We start from the raw sequence: 22,534 nt of genomic DNA, 5'->3' as shown, positions 1-22,534 counted from the left end.
ACCACAATACTATTTAAAATCATTCCAAAGAAAATGAAATAGGATAATCCTAACAAAAAACATACAGAAATGTATACTGTAAATGAAAAAACGTTGAAGAAAGAACACAAAGATCTAAACAAATGGAAAGACAAACCATGTTCATGGATGAGAAGATTCAACATAGTAAATATGTAGGCTCTCCATAAAGTGATCTATGTAGATTTAAAAACAATTTCTTATCAAAATCCCAGTGAGTTATTTTGTAGACATAGCCATGCTAATTCTAAAATTTATACCAGAAGACGCAAACCCTACAATAAGTAAAAATAATTTTGAGAAAGAATAAAGGTGGGAGAATAAATTACACTGATGTTGAAGCTTACCATACAACTACACTAATACAAAGTGTAGTACTAGCAAAAGGCCATAGACTGATGGAACAGAGAACAGACTCAAAAATAGGCCCAAAAAATATGCCCAACAATTCTGGACAAAGGTGCAACAGCAATTCAACAAACAGTGCTGAACAATTGGATATCCGTGGGCAGAAAAGAAGAAAAAAGTGAAACTTGACCTAAACCTCATACCTTTCACAAAAATTAACAATGAACTGAGACATAAAATGTAAAGTTATAGAATATAGGAAATGTGCCTCAGAATTATGAGTTCTTAGACTTGACATCAAACATCATGACCCATATTTTCTTATCTATTCATCCCATCCACCAATGAGGCAACTTTGTTGATTTTATATCTTAGATATTTAAGTGCTGCAATAAATATGGGAGTGCAAATGTCTCTGACATAGTGATTTCAGTTCCTTTGAATAAACATCCAGGAGTAGGATTGCTGTATAATACAGTAGTTTTATTTTTTCCCATATCTTCCTATATTTGACTTCAAAATATACTAAAAAGCAACTCTAGGCTAAACAACACAGCAATAGTAAAAAAGACACAGAGACCAATGGAATAGACAAAACAGATATAATAATAAAAACATAATACATTAACATAATAAAATATATGATTTTATGTATTTAAAATACAATATATATAATATATAATAGAACAGAATATGAATAACAGATAACATAATCATTATATGTCCACCAACTTTGTGCAAAGTTTCCTGTTTTTTTCACATTCAGACCAGTATTTATTACTTTAGTCATTCCAACTGGGGTGAGGTTATCTCTCAATGTGATTCCAGTTTCCATTTCCAGAATGATCATTGCTGTTGAACAATTTTTCATGTATCATTGGCCATTGTATGTCTTTTTTGAGCAATATTTGTTCAAATCATTTTCTCCATGTTTTATTCAGATTATGTAGATTTTTGTCATTGAGCTGTTTGATGTCTAATGAAACAGTCTGAATATTAACCCCTTGGTGGATGCACAGCTTACAAATATCTTCTTCTATTCTGTAGGTTGCTTCTTTACTCTCGTTTCCTTTTCTTTATAGAAGCTTTTCAGTTTGCTTAATCCTACTTTTCTTTTTTTTATTGTCTGGATTTTTGAGTTCTTATCCACTCATTTTGCCCACATCACTGTCATGGAGCATTTTGCCTATATTTTCAGGCCCTCCTTGTAAGTCTTTAGTCTACTTTTTAATCCAGAAGGTAACGGAGGGAGGTGTGTATAGATTCATTCTCTGCATATAGGTAACCCATTTCCCCAGTGTCACCTACTGAAGACACTGTTCTCTCTCCCACATGTATTATTGGCACCTTTGTTGAAAATCAGTTGGCTCCAAGTATTTAGATATATTTTTCTACTCTATTCCATTGGTTTATGTGTCTTATAAACAATGTGTACTATAAACCATATAATAACATTACATTAGACAGAAGTAAATCCAGACAGTTGTAATGAATCTTGATGACACTATACAAGTTAAATAAGCCAGACAGAAAAAAGATACACACTGTTTTATCTCAACTTACATGGAGAATCTTTAAAAAGTCCAAGTTATGAAAGCAGAAAGTGGAACAGTAATTGCCTAGGTTTGAGGGTAGGGTAACAGAGAAATGTTTGTCAAAGGGCATAGATTTTCAGTTTTAAGATGAATAGGTTCTGGCCAGCACTGCGGCTCACTAGGCTAATCCTCCACCTTGCGGCCGGCACACCGGGTTCTAGTCCCGGTTGCCCCTCTTCCAGGCCAGCTCTCTGCTGTGGCCAGGGAGTGCAGTGGAGGACGGCCCAAGTGCTTGGGCCCTGCACCCCACGGGAGACCAGGAGAAGCACCTGGCTCCTGCCATCGGATCAGCGCGGTGCGCCGGCTACAGCGCGCCTACTGCGGCGGCCATTGGAGGGTGAACCAACGGCAAAGGAAGACCTTTCTCTCTGTCTCTCTCTCTCTCTCACTGTCCACTCTGCCTGTAAAAAAAAAAAAAAAAGATGAATAGGTTCTGGGGATCTAACATACAGCATAGTGACCACAGTTACTAATACTCTATTGTTTACTGGAAATTTGCTATATGAGTAGATCCTAAGTGTTCTCACCACATACATACACGCAATTGACGAATGTGTTAATTAATTTGACTGAGATAATCTATTTATAAGCATACATGTATCAAATCACTGAACTGCATATTCCAAAACCAAAATGAAATCTCATTCAAATGAAAATTTATTGGTTCTTTGCAGAGTTTTTAAAAGAATTTATACTTAAGACTAGGCAAACTATGGAAATAAACTTGTATTACTCATTAACCTAAATTTACTGGTGACAGAACAAGCTTCATTGGACTTCTGGGTAAAGAAAAAACATAGCTTTCTGAATGGGGCTGAAGTGGTTACCAAATAATGACGATGGAAGTGCCTGAAAAGAAATGAAGACCAAAAGACTTTATATGAATTTTACTTACATTATCATTTCTTGTATATAGTTTATTATCATTTCTTGTATATAGTTTATTATCATTTCTTGTATATAGTTTTTTATTCATTATTGACTGTGAAAGCTGAAATGACATTGTGTTATTTGCAAAGATGCACTGCCTTGGGGCCAGTGCTGTGGCATAGCAGGTAAGGTCACCGCCTCCAGTGCTGACATCCCATATGGGCGTCGGTTCAAGTCCCAGCTGCTCCACTTCCGATCCAGCTCCCTGCTATGGCCTGGGAAAGCAGTAGAAGGTGGTCCAACTCCTTGGGCCCCTGCACCCACATGGGAGACCCAGAGGAAGCTCCTGGCTCCCATAACAGGTCCGGCCATTGTGGCCAATTGGGGAGCAAACTGGCAGATGGAGGACCTCTCTCTTCTTTCTCTCTTTTCTCTCTCTCTCTCTCTGTCTCTCCTCTCTCTGTGTAACTCTTTTAAGTAAATAAATAAAACCTTAAAAAAAATGCACTGCCTAACAGAGCACAGGAACCATTAAGACTTACTTGCTATTTACATAAAAAAGAATTAATTCAAAGAAAAAAGGATTATGTTAAAGAATATGTGTTGAAAAGCCAACAGAAGCTGATGTTCAATGTTTCCACGGAACACTAATACCCTGCAGATTTCCTGTAAAACAGTACTTTGAATTGCTAAGACTGAAAAATCATGTAAAATTGCTAAACAATGGTGAAATAAATAAATAAAAATATTTACCACTGTAATCTAATGAATGTGCAGATATTGCTACATAATTATTTCATCAGCATATTGTGACTTGAAGATTATATGATAAAAAAGGAAGAATACTTCAGTTTGATTATTGAAAAAATGCAGAATACTACATTGTTTCAATAAATGTGACTTGAGGCTTAAGTTCTATGCAGGATGATGTTCTGGTAATAAAGTTGCAATGACAAAAAGGAGAAAGAAAAAACAGTAAGGTGTAATTACAATTTAAATTCTTTAAATTAAGGAATTATACTAAAAGATAAGCTATTACTCCATCTAAAAAGTCTTGCTATTAAAAAAAAAAATCTGCCCAATAAACTAAACAATGTGTTTAGTGATATAGCACGAATTTAAACAGGCTTGATTAAAAAATTAAATGACTATGAAAAAAAAGTATAAATGGTAAACATACTCAGATCTGCATATCTTTAGAATTACAATTGATAATTTAATCTTGAAATACCAGGTCATAGCACATCACTGCTGCACAGCTTGTACCACATGAGACTGCTCACATGAGTTCCACAGCACCCTGTTCAACATGACCAACCCACTGATGACACGCTCGGATGTCACAGCAACACAACAAAGTGTTCCAAAAGTTTCTACATGCTTACTCGTAATCTCTATTTGCTTATCTTGCACAAACATATGTAAATACAATTTCTGAGAGGAATGGAGAGGAGCAGCAGTCAAATCATTTAAATTCATGACAGTTCACAGCTCTACGGAAAATCAGTAGAGACAATGGATGTATTTCCTAGTTTTGAACCACTATAGCTCACTAAATCTAAGCATACTTAACTGTAAAATATACAGTTATTTTATGCAGCACTAAGAGAGAAAAATACTGCCAAGCATCCTGACAAGTGACTGACGGTAAGGCATGTTTGAGTTAGAAGATGCTGTAATGTGGGGGGAAGACAGTGCTCCTTAGAGGACGAAATGTAACACAGTTTTACAGTTTCTACAAGAGACATAAAATAGGATAAGTATAAACCAACAAAGATGCATTATGAATCATACATTAACTATATGAACTCCATGGTAATGTGTCTTCTGCTAAAAGAATAGAACAATATTACTTAAGGAAATAAGAATTGTAGTAAGTTAGAATTTCAGCATTTTTGAAGATGTTTGTCATTTTTTGGCTACCTAGCTTCTAGTCATTCTTTGTAATGAACTCTACAGAGTTTGCTTTGAAGATCATTCTTCTCTCATTCTCAGCCACATGGCCCACAGCAGTCCTGACTGACCTGAGAGCATCAACATAACCGCACTCGTTAGAGCAGAGAAGGGGCTGAAACTCAGTCAGAAAAGTGAATGCTGGGAGATTCTGGCCCAAGCTTCCAAAAAAGGCAAGGGTCTTCTGTCCTCAAAGGAGTAACTTGAAGAGACGGTTTTTCTGCTCCTTTACATGAGATGGTCTGAGGAGTACTGGAACCACAGCAGCCATTTTGTGGCCATAGGGAAAGACTGTCACTGTTGGGGTACAACCGTATAAAACCTTGAAAGGGTTGAGATGCGACACCTGTTCTGACAACAACAGAAATCTGTCGCATATGGGTGCCAGGACAAGTTTCTTGTTACCTCTGTCCTGATGAATTTTCACTTTCCTTTCAATCGTTAAGAGTCTCTTTTCCCTCAGGGCCTGCTCAGCAAATGGATGCCTTCCCTCCCCACTTCTGCAGCACAAGGAGACAGCTGAGTAAGTAAGCCTTTCTGGCCACCAAGTTCAAGTCTCATGGTCTGGTCAGTTTAGTCAATAATAAAGGAAATGGCCAAGTATCTGATTCCTGTGTCTGTCTCTTAGCTTATTCCAAATTTAGGAGAAAAGTAAATGATAATTAATGACTGGCTGAAACCCAAAACTATTATTATCTGTATTTTACACATAAGAAGCTGGGGTTGGGCCGGCGCCGTGGCTCAACAGGCTAATCCTCCGCCTTGCGGCGCCGGCACACCGGGTTCTAGTCCCGGTCGGGGCACCGATCCTGTCCCGGTTGCCCCTCTTCCAGGCCAGCTCTCTGCTGTGGCTAGGGAGTGCAGTGGAGGATGGCCCAAGTGTTTGGGTCCTGCACCCCATGGGAGACCAGGAGAAGCACCTGGCTCCTGCCATCGGAACAGCGCGGTGCGCCGGCCACAGCGCGCTACCGCGGCGGCCATTGGAGGGTGAACCAACGGCAAAAGGAAGACCTTTCTCTCTGTCTCTCTCTCTCACTGTCCACTCTGCCTGTCAAAAAAAAAAAAAATAAAAATAAAAATAAAAAAAAAAAGAAGCTGGGGTTAAGAAAGGATAAACAATTTACTCAAAGTCACAAAATCGAATATATGTGGCAAAATTGGCAGCCAAACCCTGGCACCTCTCAATAACTCTGAAGTCTACATTTTTTCCAGTGTGTTCATATACATGTTATATTCTGTTCATTAAACACAGGAACATTTTATCAACATTTACTGGAAAAAAATTTTAAATCCATGTGTGCCAAGAGAAGGAAAGAAAAGGCAAATGAATTCACATTTACTATATTTCTATTATGTTCCAAACACTGTCCTAAACCTTTTAAACCTTTTACTTACATGGTGTACTTTAACCCTCACGTGACCTCCCAGAACCTGCAGCAAGGTAAGTGAGCTGCAGACATGCAAAGCTAAGGTGCTTTCAATTCCTTAAGTTGCTCTTGGAGGCCACCTGCTAGCCCCCTTCCTGCCAGGCTGTTAGAAGCACTGTATTTACAGACGTGCCAGGTCCTCTGCTTGAGTCACACACTTACGGAGCAGTTCTTTTTGATGGCACAGAATGCAACACCCAGACATAGGGACACTCCCGTGCGGCCTACACCAGCCCTGCCGTGAACAATCAGGGGTCCTGTAAGGTAGCTCTTCCTCACATTACAAATTCTATAAATACTCTGCTGAGGCAGGAGTGCCATGGTCTGGCCACTTGATGAACTGCATGTGTTTTACAAAGTGCTTAGTTCCCATCTGTTAGAGAGAGAAAGAGAGAGGCAAAGAGGTATTTATCAATCTCTTAAATAGCAATCTCATTCAATTCCTAATATGCCACCACCACCACTAATAATAATAATACAATGGTACCTTGAGTACAGTGCAAAATAATCTAGCATGTATTTACAAACAAGTGGAAGACAGGACCTCCAAGCCTCTAATCAGAAGGAAGGCTAAGAAGGGGAAATGTTGGGGCCTGCACTGTGGCATAGCAGGTAAAGCTGCCGCCTGCAGCACTGGCATCCCACCTGGGTGCTGGTTCGAGACCTGGTTGCTCCACTTCTGATCCAGCTCTCTGCTATTGCCTGGGAAAGCAGTAAAAGATAGCCCAAATCTTTGGGCCCCTGCACGCATGTGAGAGACCCTGAAGAAGCTCCTGGCTCCTGTACTTGGGTCCTTGCCATTCACATGAGAGACCTGGACTGGGTTTCTGGTTCCTGGCTTCAGCCTCGCCAAGACCCAGCTGTTGTAAGCATATGAGGAGTGAACCAGCAGATGGGAAATCTTTCTGCCTTTCAAATAAAAGCAAAAAATCTAAAAGAAATTGCATGTTATGAAAGTCTATGCATGAACTTCAAAACTGGGTTTGCAACAAAACTCATAATTTTAATTCCATTTTCCACCAACTTTTTGGAGTGCCCTTGGAAGGTACTATATTGGTATCATGTAGAGTTTTCAAAGAGTAGTCAAGCCTAACCCTGATGTTTGTGAGAATTCCAGAAGGTGCAGGAATAGAAGTTTTCTCTGTTTTATAAAGGAACACACAATAACAATAATAAAAATAAGAATACGAACAAGTGACACGAATTGAGCACTTAGATGTGCCTGGTGCTATACTAGGAACATCACATAAATTAGCTCGTTTAATCCTCACACCAGCCCTCCAAGGTGAGTGCTGTTTTATCCTCATAAGGGTGAGGATAAGGAGGATTGAGAGCCACACACTGGGTCAGAAGGGTCACACGTCTGAGGCTGGGACTGTAATACAGGACTCCCGAATCCTAATCTGCTGGCTTCCTTCTGCACCTCTGTAGAAAAGGGGAGCACTCCTTGGACTCACCATCATTTGTAATGTCCAGTACCAAGAAATTTCTCAGTTCTACATCTCCAACATCACCTTCTGATCAGCAGCTCTTATGCTACAGCTTCACTTGTGCTTCACCTCCACAACATGGGGACCAAATGGAGCTCTCCAGGCCTTTGTTTCCCCATCTACTCCTAGTGACTGGCCCCTGATCCCAGTCCCATCCTTAAGCAACTTAGACTTCATGGCTGAAACTGCCAAACACTCGATCATTTGAACCTCACCACTTGTACTAAAATTCTACCCTGGGTCAATCTCGCAGTTTTCAGGAATCCCACAGTTCTGCTGGAAAGAAAAGAATCACATAGCTGCATATCATGTTGCTACCACAAACTTACGATCCCAACCTCAGCAACCTTTTCCAGGTTATTGTCTGTGCTCCAATCAACTTTGGTGATTATTCTAAACTTCACCACTCTCTTCATGATTCTGGTTCAACTTCCACCCCCATCACTCCTGTTGAACACATGTGATCACCTACCTGCTAATCCAGTCCACTAGATGTAACTGATCACTTTCTCCTACAAATCATTCATTTCCTACTTTACAAATCTGTTGGAGCAAGAAATCCATGAATTGTTCTAGACCAACACTTCCTTTTGCTTCCTCCTGGTACCCAATACTAAGTTACCACCACTTCTGGCTTCTGCTTAACCAAACTGATTGGAGAGAAGAAAAAATGCACAAGGAAAGGTGGGAACTTCCTAAAATGATGCAAATACTATATATCTAAGCTGTCAAAAAGGTAGCAACTAACAATATGAGATTAGTAAGCACTGAAAATGTGGCTATGCAAAGGAGGAACTGAATTTGTCATTGTATGTAAATTTAACTCAAATTTAAATAGACACATATGGCCACCATATTGAATACCATAATTATCAACGTTTCCTTCTGTCACTTATAAATCACAAATCATAAGTCATGTATCAGTCTGCCAATTTTATCTGGAAAACATGTGTCTATGCTTCCCATCTCCAAGTAAATTTCTCTAGTTGATCATGCCACTTTCTTCCTAAAATTCTTCAGTCTTCCAGTTGTCTTCATAACAGTGAATGCTCCTCAGCTGATGTTTGTCAGGCCCTTCTCAATTTCTATGAATTCATCTCCTCTCTCGTTAATCTTGTAATTAAACTTTTATGTTCTAAGAACACTTGACTTACATCTCTCTATACATACCTCATTGATCTTCTACTGTTTCCTTCCATCTTTCTTATTTGGCTACTTAATTCAGTTGCCACATCCTCCAGCAAATCTTTCTCCAAGCCCCCAAATAAAGTTAAATACTTACCTTCTGAGCCCCAAAAGTATCGTATAGAAATCTCAGTTATTACTACTGAACACAGTACGTGAAGTGTCAGTGAGTGACCCGATCTGTCCACTACTCAGTAAGTACAGGAAGAGTCTGGCACAGTGATTACCAACCTTAAAGACACAACATGCCCAATCTTGGCCATTGCAGACATTTAGGGAGTGAACCAGAAGATGGAAGATCTCTCTTTCTCTCTCTCTCTCTCTCTCTCTCCGTCTCTCTATAACTCTGCCTTTCAAACAATCTTTAAAAAAATAAAAGGGAGATTAAATGTGAAAATTAAATAATCTAAAGTAATAAAAGCTTGATGTCAGATAAAAACCACGATTACTCAGCTCAAACCACTAAAGAGGGAAGTGACTAGAAATAAACTATTAAAGGTTTAGAATATTGGTTTAAACAATGTTTCCAGAATTCAGGGGGGAAAATGATGAAAAAGATGACACTAATGATAAAAATGCTAAAGGATACATTAAAATGATAAAGAGACTACATAAAGAAATCACAGTGGGACATTAACATGGCACCTCAGAAAATACCCCAAGTGCTGACACGAGAACCCCCTAACCCAACAGACTGTAACAGAATCCAAACATGCCCAGCAGGTCCCCCACAGCATGGTTCTCTGGATTCATTACCTCGCCAACCCCAAAACAACCCTTTCAGCAGGTGCTATTATATTTGTGCTTTTCAGAGAAAGAACCTGTACTAAGTAACATTTTCCATGTTATGAAGCAATTCTTGTCTCTAAGTGAAACTAGGCTTCATAGTCCCAAAATAATTCCATGTGCTGCTTCTTCCCAAGAAAGATTCAAATTTGCAGACAGAAAGCCTCGGATATCAAGCAATGTTAATGAAAAAGCCACTATTATCACTAGGCCAGAAAAACATTTTGTCACAGCAATATCACTTAGATGATATCATCTAAGAATAAAAATTGTGCTAGTGGATCACTAGGGATAATAGTTAAGTGGTGCCATTCCCATGCCCACCTCTTGATTCCTGAATCCTGGCTATAGTAGAAATGGCTTCATACATCAGATACTGACTTAGAACATACAGGGTGTTACTGAACACTTCCATAGCTCTGCAAGGTATGGTTACCTAGCTGACACTGTAACTGAGTCTTCAAAAGGCCATTCATTCTACCAAGCTAGCTGCTCAGGATTATGGGTAACATGGAAGGCCCAGTACCTGTCATGAGCATGAGCCCAATGCCACAAACCAATTGCAAAAAAAAAAAAAAAAATGAGCTCCTTGATCAGAAGCAATGCTTTGAGGAATACCATGATGGACAAAAGGCATTCTGTGGGACCACAGATGCTAAGTTCGACAGAAGCACTTATCTATTCAATTATCCATTCTAGTAACAAGAAACTACTGTTCCTTCCATGAAGAAAGTGGTCCAATGTAATCAATCTGCCATCATACAACTGGTTGATCACCCCAAGGAATAGTACCATATCATATTCTCATTGTTGGTCTCTGTGGCTGGTGGATTGGCCACTGTGTGGTGGGTGACTAGGTTAGCCTTGCTAGATAGAAAATCATATTTCTTAATGTATCCATTATCTCCAACCCTGCCATCATGGATACAATGTTCCTGAGACCCTTGGTGACAACCGAGATGGTTAGAGAAACTATCTAAGTGATAGCCACAGAATGGAACGTCCCATCCACTTGATATTAAAGTCCTCCTCCTCCTCTTCTGGGATCATCCTTTGTGAAATGCTCATCAAAGATCATCTTTATTTTGCCCATTCTGCAAGATTTATCCACAGGTCTTGTGGATAAATTTTTCATTTATGCTTCTTCAAGGTGCACTGGCCACAGTTCATGAACTGGTATGGATTGGTACCGCCAGTCATCTCTCCAAGCAAAATAAACAGTCAAGTGCACATTTTTTCCAGTGAGAGTATTTCTTTTACCACTGTTTTTCAGAAATGTGACAAGAAAAGGGGGGATGGCAGAGTAATAACACAGATGCCCACTTCTGGCTGATACCTGTATTTTGTACAGAAAGTATCTGTACACCATGCTGAAGTCTTTTCTTCCTCTGCCAGTTGATTATAGAAGCACCTCAAGAGAAAATAGGTATAGACTGGGAGAGAAAAGGTCGTATAGCAGGGGTGGGGACCAAGGGCATCAGGGCAGTTTCTTCACATAAATTACTTTTGCCTACAAGGCCTGCTCAGGCCCAACCTTAAATATATCCATGTGAAGATGAAGTGTTGCTATGCAGATCCAACTTTGTGGTGCAGTGGCCCATGGTTAAGCATGTTCTATTTTGTTCTCTAGTACTCAGTCTTTGCCAAGGTCCAGTTGCAGTCTGAAAGCTATTCCTCAAGAGTAGAGTAGTCATCTATAATGGATTGCAGGGCTTGTTCCAAAATCCTATGAGCCTATGCTGTGACTTCACCTGTAGGAGCACACAAATGTCTTCAAATAGCATTCCTATCAGCCATTGACACTGAAAGTACTATTGGGTCTGATGGATCATATGGCCCAACTGGTTAGACAGCTTATACAGAAACCTGGATTTGTTTCAGAGTCTTCTCTTGTTCTTGGCTCCACTCAAACTAGTATTTGCAATTTGCTCAGTAAGTGGGCCAGAGTGTCACATTCAAATAAGGGATATGTGGCCTACTAGGCTCTGTGCCTTTTTGTGGCTAGAGGAGGAGCCAAATGCAGCCATTTATCCCTCACCTTAGAAGGGATTATTTCAACACACCCACACAACCAAACCTTGGACATTTCAGTGAAGTACAAGGCCATTGATTTTTTGTTGAACGTATTTCCTACCCTATGATATGCCAATCTCTTATGAACAATTACAATATTTGCTACTTCTCACTAGGGCAAATTAGCATCAATGTAATAGATGAGTGTGAGATCATGTGGGAAGTGATTAAGATCCATATGAACTAAGTTATGACTGAAAGCTGGAAAGCTGATATTCTTGATGTAAGACATGATAAGGGGCCGGCACTGTGGCGTAGCAGATGAAGCTGCTGCCTGCAGTGCCAGCATCCCATATGGGCACCGGTTTGAGTCCCACCTGCTCCATTTCCAATCCAGCTCTCTGCAATGGCCTGGAAAGCAGTAGAAGATGGCCCAGGTCCTTGGGCCCCTGCGCCTGTGTGGGAGACCCGGAGAAGGCTCCTGGCTTTGAATCAGCACAGCTCTGGCTGTTTTGGCCAACTGGGGAGTGGGCCAGTGGATAGAAGACATTTCTCTCTCTTCCTCTCCTCTTCCTGTGTAACTCTGACTTTCAAATAGATAAATAAATATTTTTTAAAAAAGACAGCGATTGTGTGTTTATGATTGGTGGTCTGTACTAATAGGTATGAAGAAAAGGTTATCTGCCAGATAAAGTTATATAACAGGAATGAGATGTTGAATTTCTCTCTTTTTTAAGATTTATTTATTTATTTGAAAGGCAGAGTTACACAGAGAGAGAAGGAGAGGCAGAGAGAGAGAGAGGTCTTCCATCTGCTGGTTCACTCCCAGGTGGCCACAATGGCTGGAGCTGTGCCAATCTGAAGCAAGGAGCATCTTCCCAGTCTCCCACATGGATGCAGAGGCCCAAGCACTTGGGCCATCTTCTACTGCTTTTCCAGGACATAGCAGAGAGCTAGATTGGAAGAGGAGCAGCCGGGGCTCAAATCGGTGCCCATATGGGATGCCAGCAGTTCAGGTGGCGGTTTTACCCGCTATGCCACAGTGCCAGCCCCCAGATGTTGAATTTTTTTTTTTTTTGGACAGGCAGAGTGGACAGTGAGAGAGAGAGAGACAGAGAGAAAGGTCTTCCTTTTTCCGTTGGTTCACCCTCCAATGGCCGCTGTGGCCGGTGCACCGCGCTGAGCCGAAGCCAGGAGCCAGGTGCTTCTCCTGGTCTCCCATGCGGGTGCAGGGCCCAAGGACTTGGGCCATCCTCCACTGCACTCCAGGGCCACAGCAGAGAGCTGGACTGGAAGAGGAGCAACTGGGACAGAATCCAGCACCCCGACTGGGACTAGAACCTGGGGTGCCGGCACCGCAGGCAGAGGATTAGCCTATTGAGCCACGGCGCCAGCCCCAGATGTTGAATTTGTAAAGCAGTGAAGCCACACCCGGTATAGCAGCTACAATTGGAGTCACCACCTGAATTAGCTCACAATAACCCACTGCTATTTTCCATGAGCCATCTGCTTTCTGTATAGGCAAAATAGGTAAATTAAACTGGGATGTAATAGAATCACCACCATTTCATCCTTCCAGTTCTTGATGATGGCACTCCTATCTAAAATTCCTCAGGGAATGCAGTATTGCTGTTGCTTTACTATTTTTTCTAGACAGAGGCAGTTCTCATGGCTTTCAATTGGGCTTTCCCACCATAATAGCCCCCAGTCCACAGTTCTGGGAAGCCATGTAAGTGTTTGACCCGTTGCTGAGTATGTCTGTTACAATTATGCAATCCACAACTGGGAAACTGACCACAAGATGAGGTCACGAATCTGCTGGGCTCACTGTGAGATGAACTTGAACTAACACTACATTTAACATCTGACTTTCCTAAGACCCTACTCTGATGGATCAAGTGTCATTTTGGTTTGCCTTGAATTAATGTCAGTTCCGAGCTAGAGTCCAGTTATTTCCTTTTCCCCAGTAAAAAGCTGTAGGTACTTTTAGGTAAGGCTGGAAGAAAGGTTAACAATATATATTTTGGGTAATATACTAGGGTCTTTGTTCACAAAGTCTGGCCTTCCATTCATTCAAGAAGTTCTGGATCTGTAAATTGGCTCTAGTCTGATGGGCCATGATTCTCTATGTCTATGATTCAAGTTAGAGTTTTGTTCACTTGATCTAGAGCTTTCCTGCTTATACAGATCAAGAAAGAATGTAATAATTCCCAATGTACTTCATTTCTAGGAACGGCATGATATCACCAACTATAGGTCTCAATAGGTCCAACCAATCTGATTGCTGCTTTCTTTTTTTTTAATTTATTTATTTATTTATTTATTTTTTTGACAGGCAGAGTGGACAGTGAGAGAGAGAGAGAGAGAGAGAGAGAGAGAGAGAGAAAGGTCTTCCTTTTGCCGTTGGTTCACCCTCCAATGGCCGCTGCGGTCGGTGCACCGCGCTGATCCGATGGCAGGAGCCAGGTGCTTCTCCTGGTCTCCCATGGCGTGCAGGGCCCAAGGACTTGGGCCATCCTCCACTGCACTCCAGGGCCACAGCAGTCACTCTGCTTTCCATTACAGTAACATCTACCTTGCCCTTGGTTATTGAATGCCCAGCACGGGGTCCCTGTTTGGGATCCAATTACACCTCCTGTATTTAAGTTTCCCATATCAGCGGCAGCAATCTCCACTGTGATTTCTGACCTGAAGAGTGATTTCAGAGCTCTTCAAGGATGCTTAGACTCCTCTCACAAATACATTTCTCACAGTCATGGGAAAGGTATGTCCTCTGGCCCCTCCTGAGGTAGGTGATCAGATGTTACATGATAAATTCAATCTAACATTCCAATCTCCCTAAGTCTTTGGATCTCTTCTTTTATAGTATATCAAAGCAGTTCTGGGATTTTATCTTCATTTAGAATAGGCCACTTTTTTGACTATGGTTCAGACAACAAACCAAATAAACTGTTTCTAACCTCTTAAATTATATCCAAAATATCTTCTTAGTGGACTCAAAGGAATAAATACAGCCTGACTCAACATAATGGTCCTTCTACCATTGTCCCACACCCTTAATATCCATTCTTAAAGTAATTTCTAGGGGCCAGTGCTGTGGGTTAATGTCCTGGCCTGAAGCACTGACATCCCCTATTGGCACCAGTTCGAGACCTGGCTGCTCCACTTCCTGTTCAGCTCTCTGTTATGGCCCAGGAAGGCAGTAGAAGATGGCCCAAGTCCTTGGGCCCCTGCATCCACTTGGGAGACCGGGAAGAAGCTCCTGGCTCCTGGCTTCAGATTGGCACAGCTCTGGCTGTTCCGGCCATCTGGGGAGTGAACCATCAGATGGAAGATCTCTCTCTCTTTGCCTCTCCTCTCTCTGTGTAACACTGATTTTCAAATAAATAAATAAATATTTTTTTAAAAAAGTAATTTCTAGGCTCTCTATGAATATATTAGAAAACCCTCATGTGGTATTTTAAAAATGTAGTATACCTCCTTAGGGGTCATAATTTACACCTTACCTTCCAGGGCCTGCTGGGACTTGAGTCTACTTATAGAGCTAGAAGCAATGAGGACTGGTGGCTGTGAGTCTTGGGAAGAATCAGCATTGTCTTGAAAGGTAACAACCTGAGAGGAGCTCAGAAAAGTTTCCTCAGGCAAAGTAGGGTGAATTTCTCCAGATGAGGGTGAAGCGGCCTTCTATTGGCAGAGAAGACTCACCCACATCAAGGGGTTTGACGCACCCAGCTTCCTCAGGCTCTTCTCATTTGTCTCTATTCCAGTCTTCAGGATCCCAGTCCTTCTCGTCAGTTCCCTGACTGCAGATACCCTGCAAGGCTGGGGATTCGATTTGCACTGCAATCCAGACATTTGTGAGACTTGATTTGGTTTTCAGCAACCTCAGCTTTGTGGTTACAGGATTTAAGGGTTTCTTTCAGGGCAGAAGCTTTCAGATTTTGTAATGTGAGGCTTGAGCTGGGAAACCAAATACGTGAGATGGCTTTCTTATCCCATTTAGTCCAGCGCAATTAGGCTCAACTAGCCAATCACACTGTATTCACCAGATTGGCGAAAATAAACAAAGTCCATGATATCATAGCCACCCAGATTCTTGTTTCTTTAAGTATTTGGGTAAGAGTATCCAAGGAAAATACTTGGGTACTGCACTGTCACATTGCACCATGCATCATCAGTTCTCTGTTTGTCACCAGGAAGTCAGTGATGCTTTTAAAGCTTACCGAACCACAGAACCAATTCATAAAACTCATCCTCAAGATTTGTGCCTTCAACACCTTTCAGTACAGTCTCTGAACTACCCAGGGTTCTCCAGAGAAACAGGATCAACAGTCTCTCCATACAACAGTACGAGGGATTTATTTTAGGGAAGTGGCTCATGTGATTTGTGGGGGCTGAAAAGCCCAGTTTCGGTGAGGCAGGCCAGCAGGCTAAAGATTCAGAGAGCAGTTGATGTTGAAGTCTTGAATCCAAAGGAAGTCTGAAGGTAGAACTCCTTCTGTGGAGGACTTTCTCCTTAATTCCTTCAACCAATTATATGAGGCCTATTCACATTATGTAGGCTAAGCTGCTTTACTCAAAGTCTACTGACCTAAATGCTAATCACGTCTAAACAATACCTTTAGAACTACATCCAGACTGGTATTTAACCAAATATCTGGGTATTATGGCCTAGCCAGAGTGACACATAAAATAGATAATTTGCAGGGAAATCTTTCTTGAAATCTAGTTTCCTCTAAGAGTATTAAAGAAAGTATAAAACCAATGTACAAATAAAGAAAGCAGATGCAAAACTACAAAGCAGCAGAAGTCACAAAGTCAGGGAAAAGTGAAAGTCTTAAAAGATAGGCCCAAAAAATCAACCCTACAAATCATAGGAGTTCTGGGAAAACAGAAAGATATGATTACTAACTGAAGAAACTTTCTTACAGCTAAAAGAAGATTAGTTTAAAGGATCTATGAATTTTAGACTAAGGCTAATGGAAATAACACACCTGGCAACAATTCTTAAATTCCAGGGAAAAAATTAAAGATATCAGAATGAAAAAAAATTTCTTAACAAATAGAGTTAACCGCATATTTCTTATTTAAAACACAAAAAACTAGAATACAATGAAGTTAACAGAGAAAATTGAGAGAAAAGGACTAAAATTCCAGAATTCAAAAATCAACAAATATACTAATTTATCAGGATTAATAAAAAAAGGAGATAAAGTTGCAGACAGGCACAGTTTGAGACTACATTAACTACCTATATCACCTCTAATCAAAAAATAATAACAATAAATCATAACAGAGGCCTCAAATTAAGAAAAGATGGAAAAAGAAATGAAATACTATAAACAACAAGCTTATAAAATACAGCTTCATGTTTACATAAAAAGTGACAAATTTATCATTAAAGTGCCAAAAATGGTCTGCTGAAATAGAAGATACACTGCAGAGAAAAATCTAATAATCTGGAAAAATAATTGATACAGAGAAGTAGCATAGCAAATAAGTCTCTTATTGGGTCCCAGATCTTTCTATTTGTTATATGACTATGAGAAAATTATTAAACTTTTTTAAAATAAAGATACTAACAGTACCAACACCATATGATGGAAGTATTAAATGTTACTGCTTTTGATGGAATTATTAATAAACAATGGTAATAAAAATATTACTAGCTCGATTATTATTTGCAATAGTAGTAATAAACACATACAGTGACCTCACTAAAGTGCAGATATTTGTTGAGTCTGTGCTATAAAAAGCTTATGTTTTGGGGCTGGCACTGTGGTGCAGCAGGTAAAGCCACTGCCTGCAGTGCTGGCATCCCACATGAGTGCCAGTTCGTGTCCGAACTGCTCCACTTCCAATCCAGCTCTCTGCTGTGGCCCGGGGAAGGCAGTGGAGGATGGCCCGAGTGCTTGGGTTCCTGCACCCGCGTGGGAGACCAGGAGAAGCACCTGGCTCCTGGCTTTGGACTGGCACAGCTCTGGCCATTGCGGCCGTTTGGGGAGTGAACAGTGGATGAAAGACTTCCCTCTCTCTCTCTCTCTCTCTCTCTCTCTCTGCTCTGCCTCTCTGTAACTTTGCTTTTAAATAAATAATAAATAAATCTCTTTTAAAGGTTTAACAAAAAGCTTGTTTTTCCAAATATCTATATCATACTGGAAAATGTCCAAGTTTTTTAAAGTAAAATACATACTCACAAATCATCTCTTTGCTTATTGACATATACCTGTCATACATGTATATCCACAAACTCATTACAATAAAGAAAATTCAACACATTTATCACTGCAAAAATATTCTAGTGCCTCCTTGTCATCTGTTCTTCTTGCCCCAATTCTACCCTAAGACAACCACTGAAACACTTCATGCCAGTATAGGTTAGTTTAATGTCCTCAGTTGTGTATGTACTAAAGCAGCATGTTCGTTTTCTAGGGCTGTACTTTCCGTTTTGAAAGCTAGGTGGCAGCAAGCCTGGTTTCTCCTGAGGCCTCTCCTTGGCATGTGATGGTTACCTCTGCTGCCTTTTCACAGGCTGACATCCTTGATGTCTCTAGTGTGTCCTAATTCCCTCTTTGTGTATGGACACCACACAGACTGAGTCAGGACCTCATTTTATATTAATTAACACTTTAAAGGCTGTATCTTCAGATAAGGTCACACTAAGAGGTGCTGGCGGTTAAATGTCAACCTACAAATGTTCAAAAAACACATTTTGGCCCGTAACATTCAGACATGCTATCCTGACTGATTCTTCCATTGAGCATAATTATTCTGAGACTCATCCATGCTGTTGCATGTAGCATGAAGTAGCTGTTTTTTTATTGCTGAATCATATCGCACTGTACAGAAACAGAAAAATGTGTTTACTCCGTTTCCTGCTGATGGGCATTTGAGAGCACTCCAGTTCTGGTTTTTGCAAATGAAGCTGCTATGAACATTCAAATACAAGTCTTTTTTAAATTTTTTTTATATTTTTTGACAGGCAGAGTGGACAGTGAGAGACAGAAAGGTCTTCCTTTTTTCCGTTGGTTCACCCCACAATGGCCGCTGCAGCTGGCGCACCATGCTGATCCGAAGCCAGGAGCCAGGTGTTTCTCCTGGTCTCCCATGGGATGCAGGGCCCAAGTGTTTGGGCCATCCTCCACTGCCTTCCCGGGCCACAGCAGAGAACTGGACTGGAAGAGGAGCAACCGGGACAGAATCTGGCACCCCGACCTGGACTAGAACCCGGGGTGCTGGCGCCGCAGGTGGAGGATTAGCCTAGTGAGCCGTGGCGCAAGTCTTTATGTAAGCATAGGCTTCCATTTCTTTTAGGTAAATACATAGGCGAAGTGCTGACTCATATGATAGGTGTATGTTTATAAGAATCTGTTAAGCTTTATTCCATTGTAGTGAGTATGATATACCTCACTGCAGTTTTAATTTGTTAAGTTCCTATTGACTAACGGTGTTCACTATATTTTCATAAATTTATTTGTTTCATATTTCTCTTCCTTGGATAAATGCTGCTCAAATCTTTTGTTCATTTATTGTTAGCTTATTTGTCCTCTTCCCAAATTGTAGGAATTCTTTATATAATTCTAAGTACAAGTCCTTATCCAGGTAAATGTTTTGTCATTTATTCCACTCTGTTATTTGGCTTTTTTGTTTTTAAAACAAACAGTATGCTTTGAAGGATAATTTTTTACATTCAATTTAATTTTTTATAGTTTAAAGATTCTGTGTCATATTTAGAAAAATGTTGCTAAATCCAAGAATACTAAAGTTTTCTATTATATTTTTCTTCAATAATTTATGGCTTGTGAAATAATAAAGATAATTCACTTTAGTGCAGTTTAAGGTTTCAGAATAATCAAGAATATAGTACAAAGAGTTCCATGTAACCACGCCCTCTTCCAATTCTGAGACAGTTTGACCTATAATGAAATTCTTGTATTGTGGTGCATTTGTTACCAATATTGATATACTACTCAGTACTTTAGTTTGCATTTATAAATGGGATGTACAATACTTTTTATTTTTTGACATAGCACTTACACTTAATAGGATACATTATCCTAAATCAATACATGTATACAATGTATAGTGATAAAATAATGGTAGTTAACACTCCCATCACCTCGAACATTACTTTATGTGTTTGGGAAGCTTCAAGATCTGCTCTAGCTATTTGGAGATATATAGTTAAAGCAGACTCCTAACCCATTGTGCTATGAAATCTCACAGCTATTCCTCTCACCTAGAAATTGCTTATCTTCACCCACTCTTGCAGCCTACCTCGCCCCTCTACTCTTTTTTCTACTTTCTACTTCTATGTGGTCAGTACTTCAGTTGTGGTACAGTGGCTTAAGCGGCCTGTTGGGACAACTGCATCTTCTATTAGAGTGCCAGTTTGAGTCCTAGCTACTCCACTTCTGATTCAACTCTCTGCTAATGTGCCTGGGAAGCAACAGATGATGGCTCAAGTACTTGGGTTCCTGCCACCTATGTGAAAAACCCAGTGGAATTCCTACCTCCTGGCTTCAGCCTGGCCCAACCCTGGCTGTTCCAGCCATTCGGGGACTGACTCAGCGTGTGAAAGACCCTCTCTGTCTGTCTCTTGCCACTTTGCATTTCAAATATATAAATAACACCTTTAAAAAATTACAGTGGCCAAAATATTGTTTATCTCTGCCTGGCTTATTTCACTCAACATTCAGTTTCATCTACATTGCCACAAATGACAAGATTGCATCCTTTTCTAATGACCAAATATTCCATTACGTATATATAAATTATTGCTCTAAATCTTTTTATTCATCAATAGACATCTTGATTGACTCCATCTCTTGACTATTCTGAATAGTGCTGCAATAAACACAAATATACAGATGTTTCTTTAATATATTATTTTCTTTGAATATAAATCTCACAGTGAAGTTGCTGGTTCTTCAGCCTATTTTTAGTTAATTGAGAAACCTCTATACTGTTTTCTATATTGGCTGTACTAATTTATATCCCTTCCCCTTTTCTTTGCCAATATTCATTATTTTGTCTGATAGTAGCTATTCCAAGTGGGATGAGGTGAATAGCTCATCATGGTTATGATAAATTTTCCTGACAATTAGTGATGTCGAGTATTTCTTCACATACCTGTTGGCCATTTCTATGTCTTGTTTTGAGACGTTGTCTATTCTAGCCCTTTTTAGTTCAGATTATTTTTCTTACTGTTGTTGTTGAGTTCCTTATATATTCTGGACTTAAATATTCTTAACTACTTATCAGACAAATACTTTACAAAATATTTTCCTCCATTTCCTAGGCTATCTCTTCACTCTGGTTTATCTCTTTCGCTATACCAAGGCTGCAGGTTAAATATAATCCCATTTGTCTAGTTTTGTTTCTGTTTCCTGTACTTTGCAGGGCTGGGGAGGGAAGGAGTGAGTCTTATCCAAAAGATTTTTGCTTGTGTCTGTAATCTATGTCCAGAAGTATTTCCTTTATATATTCATCTAGTAGTTGCATAATTTTGAGTTCTACATTTACACTTGATCTATTTGAAATCACATAGTGAGAAGTAGGAATCCAGGTTCATTCTTCTGTACTTTTCCCAGCAAAATTTATTGGAGAGACGGTCTTTTATCCAACATGTGCTCTTGGCTCCTTTGTCAAAAATTGGCTGACTGGAGGCCAGCACTATGGCACAATGTGTTAAGTCGCAGCCTGCAATGCTGGCACCCCATATGTGAGTCGGTTTGAGCCCCAGCTGTTCCACCTCAAATCCAGCTCTCTTCTAATGCACCTGGGAGAGCTGAGAAAGATGGGCTAAGTTCTTGGGCCCCTGCAGCCACATGGAAGACCTGGAAGAAGCTCCTGGTTCCTGGCTTTGGAATGGCCCAGCTCCAGCCATTGCAGCCATTTGGGGAGTGAACCAGCAGATGGAAGATTACTCTTTTTCTCTTTCACTTGCTCTCTCCTTCTTTCTCCCTATCTCTGTAGTTCTGCCTTTCAAATAAAATATGTTTTTTAAAAGTTGATTGGAATTATGTGGGTTACTTTCTGGATTGTTTCCTTCTACTCCACTGCTCTATATATTGGTTCTTATGCCATTTATCCTGCTGTTTTGATTACTATAGGTTTGTAGCAGGTTTTGAAGTCAGGTATTACAGTGCCTCCACCTGTTCCCACCTCCCCTCTTTGCTCAGTATTGCATTGCTTATTCAGAATCTTTTGTGGATCCACATAAATTGTGAATTTTTCCTATTTCTGTGAATAATGTCATTAATATTTTGATAGGGATGAATCATGTGATTTTTTGAATTTTCATATTTTCCATAATTGTACTCGTCACAATTTTGTAATTTTTATTAGATTTTATTAGATCTCAAAGTTTATTAGAGATCTTCAACTTTCTTGCATAAATTTATTCCTAGGTATTTATTTCTCTTAAGAATATTGAGAATGGGATTACCTTCTTATTTCTTTCTAGGCCAGTTTGTTATTGGTGTAAACAAATGTTCTTTGTATGTTGATTTTGTACACTATGACTTTTCTGAATTCAATTATCAAATCCAATTGTTTTTGTCTTCCATATATAAGATCATGTCATCTGCAAATAGTGATATTTTGGCTTTTTCTTTTTTTCAATTTTGGTGCCCTTTAATTTTTCTCTTTCTTTTCACTTTGGTAAAGACTTCCAGTACTGTTTCAGTGTCAGTGAAGGAAGAACTTGTTTTGTGCCATATATCAGAGGAAAAACTTTCAACTTTTCCCCATTAAGTATGATGTTCACTGTAGGTTTGTTATATGCAGTCTTTACTGTTTCAGGCATATTTTTCCTATACTTAGTCTATTGAGGATTTTTATTCAT

At 40.0% G+C, this 22,534-nt stretch overlaps 1 protein-coding gene across 1 annotated transcript in view; it reads right to left on the bottom strand.

The window, feature by feature from the left end:
* PTPN20 (protein tyrosine phosphatase non-receptor type 20) overlaps positions 1-22,534 on the bottom strand; it is a 55,163-nt gene that overhangs the window by 20,565 nt on the left and 12,064 nt on the right. The window contains 2 exon segments of the mRNA XM_062214316.1: positions 6,374-6,509; positions 6,511-6,584. Coding sequence (XP_062070300.1) covers positions 6,374-6,509; positions 6,511-6,584 — 210 coding nt within the window.

Source organism: Lepus europaeus, chromosome 17 (genome assembly GCF_033115175.1).
Source record: "Lepus europaeus isolate LE1 chromosome 17, mLepTim1.pri, whole genome shotgun sequence".
Classification (NCBI taxonomy): Eukaryota; Metazoa; Chordata; class Mammalia; order Lagomorpha; family Leporidae; genus Lepus; species Lepus europaeus.
Note: the sequence above shows the minus strand (reverse complement) of the source record. Positions and strands in the feature narration are given on the sequence as shown.